General features: G+C 40.4%; 1 protein-coding gene across 2 annotated transcripts; it reads right to left on the bottom strand.

Annotated features, from left to right (window-relative positions):
* Positions 1 to 3,683: 3,683 nt before the first annotated feature.
* On the bottom strand, positions 3,684 to 15,401 carry clic5a (chloride intracellular channel 5a). Of its 2 annotated transcripts, none has more exons than XM_061715650.1 (6): positions 14,757 to 15,401; positions 8,061 to 8,170; positions 6,497 to 6,622; positions 6,302 to 6,408; positions 4,288 to 4,469; positions 3,684 to 4,202 (listed from the first exon to the last, which is right to left on the bottom strand). In XM_061715650.1, the coding sequence occupies exons 1-6, from the start codon at positions 15,339 to 15,341 to the stop codon at positions 4,038 to 4,040; spliced, it is 1,275 nt and encodes a 424-aa protein (XP_061571634.1). In that variant the 5' UTR covers positions 15,342 to 15,401; the 3' UTR covers positions 3,684 to 4,037. The 2 variants fall into 2 exon arrangements, with proteins under 2 accessions (XP_061571634.1, XP_061571635.1); XM_061715651.1 differs by lacking the exon at positions 14,757 to 15,401 and adding an exon at positions 9,719 to 9,942.
* Between the last annotated feature and the right edge of the window lie 212 nt (positions 15,402 to 15,613).

The following is a 15,613-nucleotide window of genomic DNA, read 5'->3' as shown; positions in this document are numbered from 1 at the left end:
AATATCTTCAGTAAAGGGAGAAACAAAGATCAAAACACTGAAAGTAAAATCTACAAAGATATACAGTATGTACACAGAGGCAGATCCAGAGAACTGCACCGCTCATCCTTACATTTTGTTAATTAAGCTTGTAAGGTTATTGAGTGATAATGGCACGTTATTTATCTGTAAATGAGCAGAATTTTTTATCATCATATTCATAAGCAGATTACTATTAACATCTACGATTTTTAGTATGACTGGTACTTTTTGCAATGTTGCTGCAGAATGTTGTGGTGCTGATGCTGATTCAGTGTCTTTAGATTGAAATAAGCAGCAAACAGTCATCAGAAAATAGCCCCATGCTTTGCAATGGGAAAAAAAACACCCACTCATGCATTTTTGTTCCACTTTCCCCATTTCCCAAATGGGAGAGCATTCTGAATAAAAAAATGAATTAATAAATTAGAATTTATCAAACCAAAGTACATAATTCTGCCAGTCTGAAGTCAATGTCTTGATCTTTCTAACAAGTTTCCTCCAGTTTTTTTTTGCATTAGTCTGATTGGAAAGCCCCAATTCACACTCCTCAGAACAGATGATGTTAAGACATGAACGTGTGAAGTGTCCACGTAGACTCTAATCTGAAGTGATTTCTGAAGGCTAAGCGATCCTCCGCAGCAGAGCTAGGCCTTGATCTTCCCGTCCTGGTACTGCTTTCATTTCATCATTTTCATCAAAGCATTTTTCTTCTTTTTCTTTTTGTAATTTACATTTTTTGACAGACTGCTATTTTCTTTACTTAGTTTAGCAGATCTTCAGATAACATGGCATAATTATGCCAACAAGACCTCAAATGGTAGATTAAAAAAAAAATCTAAAATGTGAGATATTGTTTGAATCCTCTTTTGTCCAAACATTTGACTGCTATCAGTTACACTGTGGCTAATTTACATTTACAGCCAGAGGTACTTGGACAATTAAAGGCTTTTTATGATGTTGCTCTTATACATCACCACCATGGGTTTTAAATAAAACCATCAAGATGTGAACAAAGTGCAAATTCCGGCTTTAATTTAAGAGGTTTCACAAAATACGGCAATTACTGTTTAGGAATTACAGCCAATTTAAGCAAAGTACTTTCATTGTCAAAGGCTCCAAAGTGTTTATGACCCTAAACATACTGACGTGGCAACTCCAGACTTTTTGAAGGAAAGGAAAATGGCCAAATGATTCTCTTGATCTAAACCCAACAAAGGGTGCTTAGGGGTACGGTGCTCAAAATAGCTGTAACTACTGGATGGTAAATGCTGTAACTTTGTGAAACATATCAAATTAAACCTGAAAGTCTACTTTCTTATCACATCTTAAAGTGTTATTTCACATTCACTATATAACTATAAAGCCAAAACTCTAAAAATTCGGTCGGGTTTAACCCAGAGCTGGGATCACAGATGAACGTAATTGTTGCATCTAATTTATCAAATTTAGTGAATTAAGACCCTGGAGAGTGCATTTACTGGATTAATTTACATACAACACTGATTTCACGTCCACAAAAATGAATAAAACTAATTGTGTTGTGTTGGAGCCATAATTATTTATGTGAAATTACACTTTAAGAGATACTAAGATACACAGACAAGACAAGAGGTCACTCTACCAGCCTTAATGGCTAATTAAAATGTGTTGTAATTTAACAAAAAGCAGAAACACCTCACTATATAAGGATTTATGTCACGTAGCGGTTTAATCCATAGTTAAACTCTTAACCTTAGCTAAGTGCAAATGTCCACCAGGGTACATTTACATGAACAAATCAGACATGAAGGTGATTATTTTTAATCTTTTACATGTCAACACACACACTCACATTCCTACGAAAAACAAGGAAGTTAACCTGCTAAAAAAATAAGTCCTCAAGGCCAGTCTCTGAGAAAATAGCTTTATTCTCCAAACAAGAAAATTAATCTACACACCAGATTCATGGTTCTAATCATTAGAGGAAATATGAATATAGCTGCTGCTGATTTACAGACATCATCATCATCATAATCATCATCATCATCATCATCAGACAGCTCCGCGCAGAAGGAAAATCTCTGGTTAACGGGGAAAACTCACATTATACCACCTTATTCACCTTATTACATTCAAACAAACATTTCACTGTACATACACAAAGAGTTGAAGTTGATTCTCGTTAAAGGCACTTGTGATCAAAAGACGTGCACCAATGTCAGTGTGCATTGAAGCAAAACAGGTGAGGAGAGGAAGAAGAAAAAACACTAGCCAGATTAAAAGAAACTGGCAGGAAAAGCAAAAGATAAACTACTTTGGCTGAAACACATTCTTAGCATTTGTCTCTTTCGATAAAGTCGCGCTACGTAGAAACAGAACCTGCAGAGTTTAGACAGAAGACAAACATTGACTCGGTGATCTTTCTACTTAAGCAAGATAAAAGAGAAAAAAAAAACACCCACAAAGCTGGGAAATCGTATTTTCATCCAAAACAATTCAATCCTGATGTAAGACATCGGTCCGACTCCTTGAAACCTTGAAAGAAAACAGTTCAAACTGTGGATTTTAGTTGATTTATTGCTCTGCTCCTTTTTTTTTTAAAGCTGTTGATTTGTGTTTAGTTCATTTTGTTTTGATTTCCTGTTTTATTTTGAAATGTCCCTTACACATCTGTTTTTGTGTTGATTGTTGCTACCTGTGTCTCATCGGTCCCTGAGTATTTACGATCTTCTCGCTCCATTTTTTTGGGTAATCCCCTTGTTCACCCTGTACATGCTTATGTCTCACTTACTAGTCACTTTAATCTCTCGTCGTCTACTAGAGACGGAGAACGTTTGCTGCACTTTCAGATAGCAGCAGCGTCTCGTAAGGAACGCTACACTTGTTTTGTGATTACTTTGCTGTAGTAATGGCTAAAATGTTTGTTAAATTTGACCCTCCACAGAGATACTGAGTTGTGCTGCAAAGAAGGACGATATATATAGATCCAAACGGTAGAGGGGATTATTGTCCTTCATGCACCACTTCTGCTCAGATTCCTGGATACTGCAAAAACTGTTTTTGGACCTGGACACATTTTCCATGCGTTTAAAAGCTTAAAAATCCAAGGACGCTCACTAAAAGTTTGGTATGGATAGTGTGCAAGATCTGCACGATATTTAACAAAGTAATGTCTTGCCAAAGTCTGTTTTCTGAAAAAATTCCGATCCCTTTATTAAGAAAACCAAGTATTGCACTTGTAAATACATTTAGCTGTTTTGAGAGTTTAGTCTTTAATGAAAGAAAACATTATATTGTAGGATGTTGTGTAGAAATTATACATGCAAAACCTATTAAGATCCTTACAATATGACGCAAAGTTAAACCCGATTAACCAAAATTCAAAACAGTGCCGAATCAGCTTGGGACTGTCTAAAAAGATATGGCAGCAGTTTTTAACACATTTCATCAAATCTAGCAAGCCAGTTAAGATGATATTTGTTTTCAAATGATCCGTAGGGGCGTATTGTACTGGATGTCATGTTAAAAAGAATAAACTGCTTGTTCCTGGCAAACGCTGCAGGTCAGTTTGATCACTTCCTGGCTTTGCTGATCAGCTTCGCTGCTACATTTGGTGTTAAACTAATTCAAAACAGTTATATTGTTTGTATTTCATGTGTGTAAATGTATATAAATAGATTTTATTGGTTTGGGGAAAGCCAAAAATGGAATTTACCACGCTCCAGGGTCAAAGTGGTTCAAGCCTGACTGATTCAATTACCTTTTAAGGATTTTTTTCCCTCGCACTATAATTTCTGATGAATTGTAGATATATATTCACGTTGTAACTACACAAATGTCAAGGCATCATTCATCTGCAGCTGCACAGCACCTTAAAAAAAAATTTGATGGATCGTATTTACACCATATTCAACAATATTTAGGACTTCAGTGTTTAAATGAGCGTCATGCACAGAGTTTAGTTTTCTTTAAATTTATGATCTATAAGAAATCTTTAAGGAAACAAACATAGCATCGTTTTTTTTTCAGTGCAGGGTTCACTTTCCAAGCCTCTTCGCTACGTCCTTGTAGGCCAGCTCGATTTCCGTGTCAGCAGCACATGTGTTGCTGAACTCGTCTCGGGTGTAGGCGTTGCCGAGGTAACGCCACAGCCCCTTATATTCAGACGGGATGTCATAGTTTCTGTATTTCTTTGCAACCACCTGGCAAAAAGAAGAAGACATATTAACACTTCCATCTATGGCAAACGTTTGGAAAAAGAGAGAAAGCGCAATCAAAGGCCGTCACCTTGACAACATGGAGTTTAGGGAGGAGGTTGCAGTCAGCCAGCGTCATCTCGTCTCCATCCAGATATTTGCGGGAGGATTCCCCCTCGCCGATGTGGCGGCCGTTCTGTAGCTCCTCGGGGATGGGACTCGTCAGGTAGTCGTCCAGCTTAGACAGGGCCTTGTTCAGGGCCTGCTCCAGTGCTGAAAGGAACGCCGTATTGTTTCAACTCACAAGTTTGGTTAAAGACAATAAACCAGAGTTTATGTTAATTATTTTAAATGCTACAGTGGTAAGAAAAAAAAAGAAAACTGTCCCGATGAGTGGTCCAGACCCTGAGGCAGCGATGCAAGACCAAATCATGATGCTTCCTCCACCATATTTCACGACTGGGATTATAATTTAGTTTTGATAAACTGTCTTTTTTTCTTTTATTTCAACATTTCACCAGTAGCATTGCTGATTGCCAACGTGCTCTTTGGCGAAACACATATGCAGTGATCTTTTCATGGAGAGGCGCTCTTCCATGGACACCCTGGCTGTTCAACGTCACATATATCAGTTCCAGCTGTGTTTTAAATCCTCTCTAATACTCGTGGGTTCTGCAGTGTTGGAGTTGTGTAAACTGGCCTCTTAAAAATCTATCTATTTTATTAACAATCTCTGATAGTATTGTTTTTGTCAGCCTGTTTAATTTTAGCTTTAGTCTAGTATTTGGGTCAAACTATCAATTTAGTTTTTATTAGTTTTAATCACGTTCATTCTCCTTTTAGTCGTGTCAAGTTTCATTCGACTAAAAGTCTGAGCATTTTAGTCTTATTTTAGTCACAATTGTCCCTTTTAGTCTAGTTTTAGTCAAAGATTGTACTTAGCCAAACCCGTTCTACAATTCAAACAAGATTATCTTATTATTATATTATTGTTACCTTATAGACTCAAGAATACATTCATTCCAGATACAGAAGACTCTAATTTGAGTTTACAACATATTTATTTTTCCGCATTTCTCCCCATCTTTTTATTTTTCGACAACACATTCGGTTTTCTTTTCAAAGTTTATGTAGTGAAAGTGTATCCAAAGATCTAAAGACTAAACTGGTTTAAAGACTAAACCAGAGGAAACAAACAACTTAAAAAATATATGTTAAGGATCTTTGTTATAACATTTCATCTCGTTTTGGTCAATGAAAATGAAGACAGATTTTAGCAGAGTTTTTATTTTGTAATTTACATTTTAGTCTCTTTTTTATTCCTCTACGATATTGCATTATATATTTAATTATCATTATCGTCAAATGACCAGCATTTTCGTTGCGTCTCGTTTTCTTCAGGTGATAAAGGTTCATTGACGACAATATTTAGTCATAATTTTCGTTGACGAAAGCAACTTTATTGTGGACCGATGGATGCTTAGACTTTTGACATCACTTTCCTTTTGTGAGCTACAGTATATCTAACACGTTCTTATGAACTGCAAATTTGTTTCTATTGCTCAGTTTTCTTTCACAGGAAGGTGAGGGTATGATCCACCCTAAGCTGCCTCTAGTTAGCACTCGTTGCCTTTGTTGGTTAGATCGGTGAGGTTAAGGCATGAGGGTGATGAGCTAATCAGAGGCAGAGCTAGGGAGGGTCATGTCTGGGATGAAAAAATAAATACATTCTTACCTACCGTTAATTTAGTTAGCTTGCTTTGAATTACAACAGGTTAGATGAAGCGAGATATTCAAACAAAAATGTCCTTTCACAATTTTAAATGTCCTATTTTTGTTACTGGACCTTGTAAATGATGCCAATAGCATGTTTGGGCTGGGCTTGACAGTCCAGGCAGACGATAAAACCATGGCACATTGTGTGTAACTAACTGTTTATGGGGTTAAGAATAAAAATCAGGATATCTGGATACTGGGCCACCTTTGACTCTTACATGTTTATAAAACATCGTCTGCTGTATAGACAACTTAAAAGGGCTTGAATTAATAGTATACCCACACCTCCAGGGACTGCACCGTATGTGCTGCATGAAACTGTTGCTCACCTTGATTTTTATCTGGTTTTGTGTTTTTGACGTAGGCTGAGAACTTGGCAAATATGTCATTTCCTGCTGTGTTGGATTCCCGGTTCTTTGCTGCGAGTTTGGGATACCTGCGGGGAGAGGTGTTGACGCGGAGTTAGGATACTTCCATGATCAATATAGCGTGTGTGTGCATGTTTGTGGGTGTGTGAGGCCTACTTGGGTGGAGCCAGCATCTGCTCCAGGTATTCTTCTACTTTGTTGACATCGGTGAGGACTTCACCCTGGAAGGTGAGGAAGGGCGGGTGTGTCCCTGGGGCCAGGTCATGGAGATCAGCAGGTTTCCTGTTCATTAAGAACATTTTTCATGAGTATATTTGACTTTTTAATATTTAATCTGTCACGTGACTGAGAGCTAAGTTCAAACTTATGACTTGCAGTTAGCGTAAATGTTGCATTAGTTTGTCTGATGCTCTTTAAAGCCTATTTAAAACTAGGTTGGAGGAGCAGTCTGAGCATCAGAACATCTGTTTTGCTTGCCTTGTAATATCTTTGTTACAGTTGTAACTTTTCCTGCTTCAAGAGTGGGAAAATGACTGAATGCTTGAGGAATGGGCCGGGTCTTCCAGCTAAATATCCAGCAGACAGCTGCTACAGAAACTCAAGTGGGCACAGATTGAGTCTAAGCCAAGCAAACCCTGCAGCATCTCGACTGTCCAAGGCCAGCTCCCAAACAAACCGTTCCATGTCAGTGACTCCAAATCCCAACATTCGTGATGAAGCCCATCAATGGGTAGTAGTACAATACAGAGCTCAAAGACACCCAGCACATTTCAGTTTGCATTCCTACTCCAGGTTTTGTCGCCAGCGACCTTGTATGAGGCCGAATTATCACCGGGAGAGGCTGCTGAACACTCGAATGAGGAAGTGGCTTCGTCTCACAATGTGGCTCAGTGGTGTCGGGCAATACAGCGATGGAGCCCTCTCACTGCCAGTTTCTCGCCTGGTTGAAGAATCCAAGTGTGCCAAAGTTGGCACTTACGATTGGAACTACGCCTATTCTACTCCAACAAAACAGAAGAAGTGGACCCAGCTGCAGCAGCGCTGGATGCAAAAATCCACCCACTGCCACGAGATATGGTAGGCAACATTCAGCAAGGCAGATGGGAGCTTGGCCTGGTGACAAAAACATCTACCTGACAAAAGGCAACTGCTCCTGAACGCCAAGCCATGGTGATACAGGAAGTGTGGCGACAGGGAGAAGCTGTCCAATGTACCAAAGCTGTAGGAAAAGCCAGGCAGGTTTGCTGGATGAGATGGGAGAGCAAAGGGAAGAGGAAACTCACATGGAGCAACGTCTGGAACGTGGAGTCAAGTAGTTTAAGTTTCATCATTGAAGCCACGTGGGGCTTCCTGTCCTCTGAGTACAGTCCATCAAGCCTAAACAACATCTTGGTCCGCTGCAAGACCAGCCTCAGCCAAGGCAGATGTACTTGGTGTCATAATTAGGACATGCAAGAGGACATCCATCAAGCAGTGCACCAACACAAGCTAGGGGAACCCCTCTCCACCTGAATGAGTACAGCAAGGGACTGGGAATTGGACTTTACTGTAGATACTCATTTTCCCAACAAACACCCTGTGAACAAACCTGGTCCTCTGGAGCGAAACCCAGAGTAGCAGTAGCAGGGAGGAGCATACTTGGGACACCAGCCCTCTTTTTTTTTCTAGAATGCCACAAAAGTGTTTATTCATGTGATAATTCAGTATATTATATCATTACCTCTTTAGGTCAACAGTGGTGACATTGAAAACGACTCCTTTCAACCACAGGATCATGAAGAGCCGCTGGGAAAAGGGACAGTTTCCGATGCTCTCCCCATCGCTGCCAGCCTGTAAACGAACACATAAGCACACACACATGGTGAGACCTGCTGAACAGAAACAGAAAGAGTACGAGACTGCACATTTTGATATCGAAAGGGATGACTGTAGGAACTCAATACGCTGGCTGGCACACAGAAACAATGCACACATTTCGGAAACCAAAATGTTTTACCAATCAAATCAATGAGTGTAACTTTCTTGTTTTACAGGGGCAGATTTGAGGTTGGGTCTGTTTCCACAAGTTACAATAACCAGTGGGATGAATGTGTGCGTGCCGAGCCTGCAACAGGACACTGTAACGAGACACCGGTCCAGCATGAATTATCCACACTGCCTCCGTTAGCCGCTTCACTGCTCAGATGAACCTCTGGCTTCGGCCCACTGTAGCAATATTAGCTCAAGAAATCATGTTCTCTTCTACCCAACACTTCATCTCAAAGGGTGAATATTCTCTTCCTTGTGTGACGAGACTATAACTTAATTTCAAAAATTTCCCCAAAAACCTAGATTTCTCTTATCCAGAAAACCACCACAGTATAAGTTTCTACGTAAGGACATGCTACCCGTCGCCATAGTTACTTGGACTGTGAGACAGCGCGATAAAAGATGGCTTTTTTTGTTTGCTCTTTGCATAAAAAAGAAAAAAAAAACTAAAAGAAAGGGGCTCTATCGGGAGGAGCTAACTACCAGCGTGAAGCTAACTACCAGCATGAAGCAGCAGCGTTTGAGAGACTGCACTGATTCGTACGACCTGCTGCTGTCTTCCTGGAACAAAAAGTCGTAAAACAAAAATAGCGATGCGGGAACTTCAAAAAACAAACCCTCATCCTTTCAAAAAAGGCGGCAACATAGCTTCAACCGCTTCATCTGTTTAGCACAAGAATGCTAATTAGTTAAGCTACAACTATTACATCACTCTGAATATATTTAAAATCAGTTCACAAAGACCGTCTCAACCATTCGAGGTCCAAAATTTAAAATCATCAACAGAAAGATGGTAAAGATGAGTAAAAATAATAATAATAACAATAATTACTGCAGTAACATGCTAATTAGATTAGCAGAAGGAATAAAGGTTTGAAACAGGTCGTTGGAGACTTCAGTAAAAGACTGGATCTCATCACACTTTAGTTTCTCTCATGAGAATGCGCTGGTAGCCATTTATTTTGTTAAACAGACACGATTTTAAAACTTCAGAGGGGTTTTAGCATGCATGTTGCAGATTAAAGAATGAAACCATTCAAGGTTGAAAGCACCCCAGTAATTATTCAGAGGGAGCGAACGAGAGAGATTGTCAAAGCACGTGGGTGTCAGGTTAACGCCTGGAAAAATCTGCACACAACAACAACAACACCATTGCCAGGCGTGCGCTTGACAGAGCCACAAAAACACATGCAGGTCGCTTTATTGGTTATAAAGACAGACTTTGTGGGCTCGGTTTTCCTTGTAATGTACGAAAATGGTCATATTAGTGGAATGTAGTTGGTTTAAAGGTGAAATAAGGTCGGATGTTGTATCACACCACACCAACACGGCACACACTGAGAACCCCACCTTGACGAATAGTTCAATATCGGGGTCCTTGTCCTCCTCGGCTGCAACATCCGTCATGGTTGAGAAATGTATCTGCTTTGTTTGTGTGTGTGTGTGTTTTCCCCCCAGTGTTTTCTTCTTCTGCTGTGTGTTTGGTGTGTGTGTCCGTGTGTTTGAGCAGTTTCTACTCCAGGTCCATTCGGTGCAGTCGCCTCCGTCCCATAACAGCTCTCAGTGTCAGCTGAGGACTAGTGCCAGGGAGTGTGAGTGAGACAAGGAGAGAGCGAGGGGGTGGGGGGGGTGGCTGAATGGTTCAAGTTGTACCCGAGGACTCAGCAGTGAGCCGTGTCTGTGTTGTGCAAAAATAACCCCGTGTTTCATGGGGCAGGGCAGGGGTGTCGGGGAAAGTGGTAATGTCATGAGGAGGGACGGGAGGGAGAGCGTCACCCAAGGCTTCTCTGCCCTCCCCACCTCTTACAGCTTTGACTCACCATCAGGTGACTGTCACCCGATGAATCATTAGTCCAATTTACACTGGTCGTTGAGACTCACTAATATACGGAAGAGTATTAGGGCCAGGTAGGAGAAAAATAAAAATAATATTTTAGAGGAGGAAGATTTTTTTTTCATTATGCACTTCGAGAAAAAAGTCTAAATGTCCAGTAAAAAGCTGAAAAGTCGAGAATAATGTTGAAGTACAATTTTGAGAATTAAGTTGAAATGTTGAGAAAAAAGTCAAAATTTCGAGAATAAAGTCAACCTTCTGAGACTATAACAAGCAGCACATGTAACTGTCTTTACAAAATGCCTCGTAGGCCTATAGACACTCCTAGGATGTAAGTTAGTTAGTTAGTTACGGCTGTTGCTGCATAGCTGTCAGTCGCTCTCCTAACTGGATTTGATGGGCCAGAGGAGACATTTCCACTTTATTCTCAAAATCTCAACTTTATTCACGAAATTTCAACTTTATTCTTGAAATTGTATTTCAACATTAATCTCGACATTTCGAATTTTTTCTCGAAATTGTATTTCAACATTAATCTTGAAATTTCAACTTTTTCTCGACATTTCAAACTTTTTTCTTGAAGTGCACAATACTTTTTTTTTCCCCCTCTCAAATATTTTTTCTCCTGCCTTACCCTAATACTCTTCCGTACTAATAATATTGAGCACAGTGGGAAAACTCAGCACCATCTGTATTGACTCTGCAGAACTAGTGGCCACTTATCAGCTCCAGCTTCGATCTTCAATAATTAAGGACAACATCTGGGTGCACACATTCATCTTCCACGAGGATCGCTGCTCTTGGGGCCGCGAGAGTGGGCAGGTTTCAGTTTTTCTTTACAGAAACGCAGATTAATGTCAGTTGTGTCTTGCATGAGGGCTCTGAAGCTGATAGAAATACTAGAATAAAAAACAGGAGACAGAGACTGAGCAGGTCGAGCTGTTGTCAGCGTGGGGGGGTGGCATCAGATAAAATAAAGGAAAAAAGATTGAATGAAAAGATTTTATGTTTAAAACACAGCCTGCGAGATATACTGTCATATCTTCATAGTTCACGAGCTTACATGGGTAAGATAGCTTGCCCATGTTAACAGCAATGGGAAAACAATTATTCTGTTAAATTAAGTTGGAAAAACAGTTTAAAGTGTTTTGGTCTGAAAACTACTGTAATTATATTGATCTGTGCCGAGCATGGCGGCTTAATGCAATAAAGATGAGCTCATTCAGCACTGAGCGGAAACTTTAATTTCTTCTTTCAATACTCTGCAATCTTCAAATTTTAGCGATAGATTTATCACATTTCTCCTGATCAATATGATGATGATCAATATGCCTTCAACAGGTTTCTGTAGGAATGATTCATCTTCGCTCAATGCACTTGATCAATGTATAGACTTGAAGTTTTGCATCAAAGAATGAGAGGCGGGAAACTTAGGCTGTTACTGCTGTTTTAAACTTCTTCTATACCTTTACCTGTGCCATCTAATTACTGCTATAGCTCCGCCTGGACGGTCGTTCCCCACACCCTCCGCGCACCATTTGATTGCAGATATTTGTGAACTTGATCAGGTTTTCCACAGCAATGACACAGAACCCCCAGCAAAGCACAGGGGTGGTAGTGTGGTGATGTGGGGTCCCGTGTAGAAATCATGCAATGCAATTTTAAATTGTTGGATATTTAAGTAATATTTCATTAGATTGATTGCAAATGCTGTTTGTTTGTTTGTTTTAGCTTCTTCTCTAACAAGGTGCTGATTTATCAATTTCCAGAGAGCTATCAGTGGAAGTTAATTATCTCACACAGTTTGGTATCACAGATTATTAAATCTCAGCAACGCAGCTGTTCCTTCGTCGCATGTCGTCTAACTGCTGGGATGCCTTTGAAATATTTATGCCGAGCGAATAAAACCATAAAGTTTATCGTGGGTGAAACCTGGAATGATTTCCGAAGATGAGAACATTGACTAAATCTGCTGATGAGCAGATAAACAGTTCCAAAGATCTCAAAGGTTATCAGCAGCAAACGAGATTACCTTTCAAGGTGTGCAAAGACAAGAGGGAGTAGGAAATAAATGAAAAGACGGGCAGAAAAATCACTTATTTGTGTATTTTGTATCAAAATTTAACAATTCTTTCTTCTTGATGTGATTTTAATCAATTTTAAATAAATGTATATAACCCAGAATCGCTTAACTAAATATTAGTATGTAATAATATGGAATACAACCTTGGATGAATAACTGAAAGAATTAAGAATTGATTAAAAAAGAAAAACATTTTTAGTTTAATTAGTTAGAAATGAGGTGCTTCAACATAATTTAATTACATGCTTCTGTTCTGTCAAGAATTATAAACAAGACTATGCATTTTTTGTAAAATCAGTTAAAGGCACATTATGTAACCATTCCCCTCCAGACCAAATGGGGGCAGCACCAAGGTAGTTCATGTGTTTTTATCAGGAATGGGCTGTTTTCCCGAGCTGAGCCTGTTAAATGATGAATAACGACAATATTGTGCCTAAGAATGGACCAACAGCAACTGTTGGTGGCTGAACTTCAGAAGTTTTAAGTAATTCATCAAATATTACCATGGTGGTGCTTCAGTTTCATGTGTTTCATGTAAAACCAGCTGCTATAACCACAGGTGTAAAGACAGGATTGAACAGGGAGCTTTTTTTTGCATGTTTTTTTTGTTTTATTTAAAAGGTCTTAGGGTTTTGTCCATCAGTGGGGATAAAACGGAGGAAGAAGTCAACAGACGGATTAAAACTGGTCCATTTCTGTAAAGAACGAGCTGAGCTGAAAGGCAACACACTGAGTGGGTTTGATCTTTGTTCAGAGAAAACGCACAGTCCCTCCTCGTCAACACTGGGGCGTCAATTCAATGCCAAATATATCAAAACCCCAAATCTATTAGCAAGAAACAAAAATCTCTCAGCAAGAATGTAATCATTTTTGAACAGTTTTTTTTCTTGCCATAATTTCTAAAACTATCTCACTTAACGCGCTGTCTTTCTGAGTTGCTCATTTTCTTTTTACGGTTGCATTTTTTAAACGAATCAATTCATCGCCACTTCAATTTACCCCAGGCAGGTGGGAAATAGTTCGGATCAATACAGTACGTTTGGCGGTGAATCAATGCCAAAATAACCTGACTTACACTAACATTCAAAGCTGTGCAGAGAAATAGAAATCAGCATCTCTCAGTTGGCTTGGGAACGACTCTGTGTACCTCCTTGGAGGGCTATAAGAGGTGCCTAGGGAGAGGGTGGCTGGGGGATCCGTGTCTAAAGGGATACACCAACATTTTGGGAATGTGCAACACAATGGAGATTGAAAACAGGCTACTAAACGTTCTCTTCTCTGTGCATCCAAAAACCCAACTAATGGTGGCTCGCAGGGGCTTTGCCCCGGTATATACCATTTTTAAACTCCAAAATTGACAACAACTAAGTCAATTCCCAAAATACTGGTGTTTGTCTTTAAGCCTTTGGCTCTGTGACCTGATCTCCTAATACCCAGAAGCCCCCAGTACAGGGGGCAAATTTCATCCAAGAACATAAGCCTGAGATTAGGCCTTAAAGGTTAAGTAAGCAGTAGAAAATGGATGGATGGTCCAGAGTTAAAGAGCTAAAGAACTAAAGAGACAAGAGCAGACCATTTAACGGAGGGGAAGCTTGATAGCCACTTAGCCATAAACTTGTGTTTTAGCTGAATCTGAACAAAGATTCACTTTTCTACATGTGTTTGACATTCAAATAAACTTTTACATTAATGTTGAAGTGATGTTAGATTTGTTAGATTCATTCTGTCCACTATAAGCTATGCTCTGTGGTTTAACAATGAAACACTCTGAGACGTCTAAATCTGGCGTGTAAGTACTTATATACCACCATCAGTAGACTTTGGTCTCAGTTATATTGCTATAATTCAATTGGTTGTTTCAAAGTATGAAATTTACGATGCTCGGATATAACTGGACTTTAGAGTGGCGTGTGCAGATTACATAAACTTGATTGGTGCATATGTGTGTAGATATTATGAGTAGGTAGATCCCACACATGTGCAGTTTTCTTCGGCCCACGTTTGGCCTTCAACGACGATCTTGACCCAGGGTGAGTATGGCTGTCCAAAACTGAAAAATACATTTTATTTTGCCTCATATGATGTAAAAAGCCAGAATCTCGCCCATACAACACAGAGCCATAACGCCATAGGGCCAAAAGTAGCCTGGATGAAGCCCAGATGTATCTTCCGCCTGGGTAAGTGGTCGGATGGATCCATAGATGGTCTGTATTCTGTGTAATGTGCAGACGCAAACTCATATTCAAACGGAAATGGACCAATGGGACATTAGCTAGAGCCATATCCAGATTTCCATATCCAGAAGTTTGACCAACCCATTGCACGTGAACACACTCTCACACGACTCACTGATCACGACTGACCAAAGGTTTACTGAAAATCAGGGGACTATTTTTCGGCAAAATTATGTACACAAATCACACCATAAAAGCACTTTGCATTCATCAAACGTGGAAGTATTTGTGCCATACCTTAACGAAAAGTGTGACCTTATTTTCGTCCCCCTCAGAACCGGGCTGCTCCTTTTCAGAAGACGATGATGAGGAGGAGGATGAGGACGAAGACCTGCGTGATGAGTTCCCCTGATCCACCACTGGAGACCCTCCCTCCCAATTTAACTCCATGGTGCTGACCCTCTCCTCCACCCGTTCTTCTGCCTTTTCTTCTTCTTCGTCTGTGTGTTTCCCGTCCTCCTCCTGCATACTGCAGTCCTGGACTTCTTCCTTCTCTTTGTCTTCAGCATGGGAAGAGGACGCAGACAATGAGGATGAGGAAGAGGACGCACTGCCGCGCCTGTCCATGGACATGAGAGGTGGTGGTGGTGGCGGTGACGGAGGAGCGGGTATTCCTCCTTCAGCGAGCGTGTTCATATACAGGCGGGAAGGCTCCTCGTATGTCGCCTCGTTTGTCGCCTCGTATGTCGGCTCGTTTGTCGCCTCGTATGTCGGCTCGTTTGCCGCCTCGTATGTCGGCTCGTAGGCGGTCTCATACAACACCGGTGTCTCATTCTGGTTCTCATACGGGTTCTCGTACAAGCTCTCCTTAAGCGGATCCATCCTTGCTGAAGAAGTCAACCAGGGTGTGCAAGGGTGCGCAGCGGAGTGACCTCAGTACCCAGAGCGTCTACCTTATCAGAGAACACAGCAGGACTTTGGACGGGGATGGCTGAGAGGCAATCCTAAGGATCAACAGCAGTGATTCATTAAGAGTTAACAGTTACGACACATTTTATTGCTGTTCTTGAGAAGAGGGCCGCTTGATAATGGATCTTATCACCCCTAGTGGCACTTTTCCACTAACACCTACTCTGCTCTACTCATCTCATCTC

This window comes from Cololabis saira, chromosome 24, assembly GCF_033807715.1.
Source record: "Cololabis saira isolate AMF1-May2022 chromosome 24, fColSai1.1, whole genome shotgun sequence".
Classification (NCBI taxonomy): Eukaryota; Metazoa; Chordata; class Actinopteri; order Beloniformes; family Belonidae; genus Cololabis; species Cololabis saira.
This window is presented reverse-complemented; position numbering and strand designations above follow the sequence as displayed.

Excerpts from the sequence above, each read along its gene's own strand:
- clic5a (XM_061715650.1), bottom strand. The coding sequence starts at position 15,341 with ATGGATCCGCTTAAGGAGAGCTTGTACGAGAACCCGTATGAGAACCAG. Across the intron at positions 6,623-8,060 it reads ACCACTGTTGACCTAAAGAG|GAAACCTGCTGATCTCCATG; the intron begins GTAATGATATAA and ends CTTAATGAACAG. Across the intron at positions 4,470-6,301 it reads AAAACCAGATAAAAATCAAG|CACTGGAGCAGGCCCTGAAC; the intron begins GTGAGCAACAGT and ends CGTTCCTTTCAG.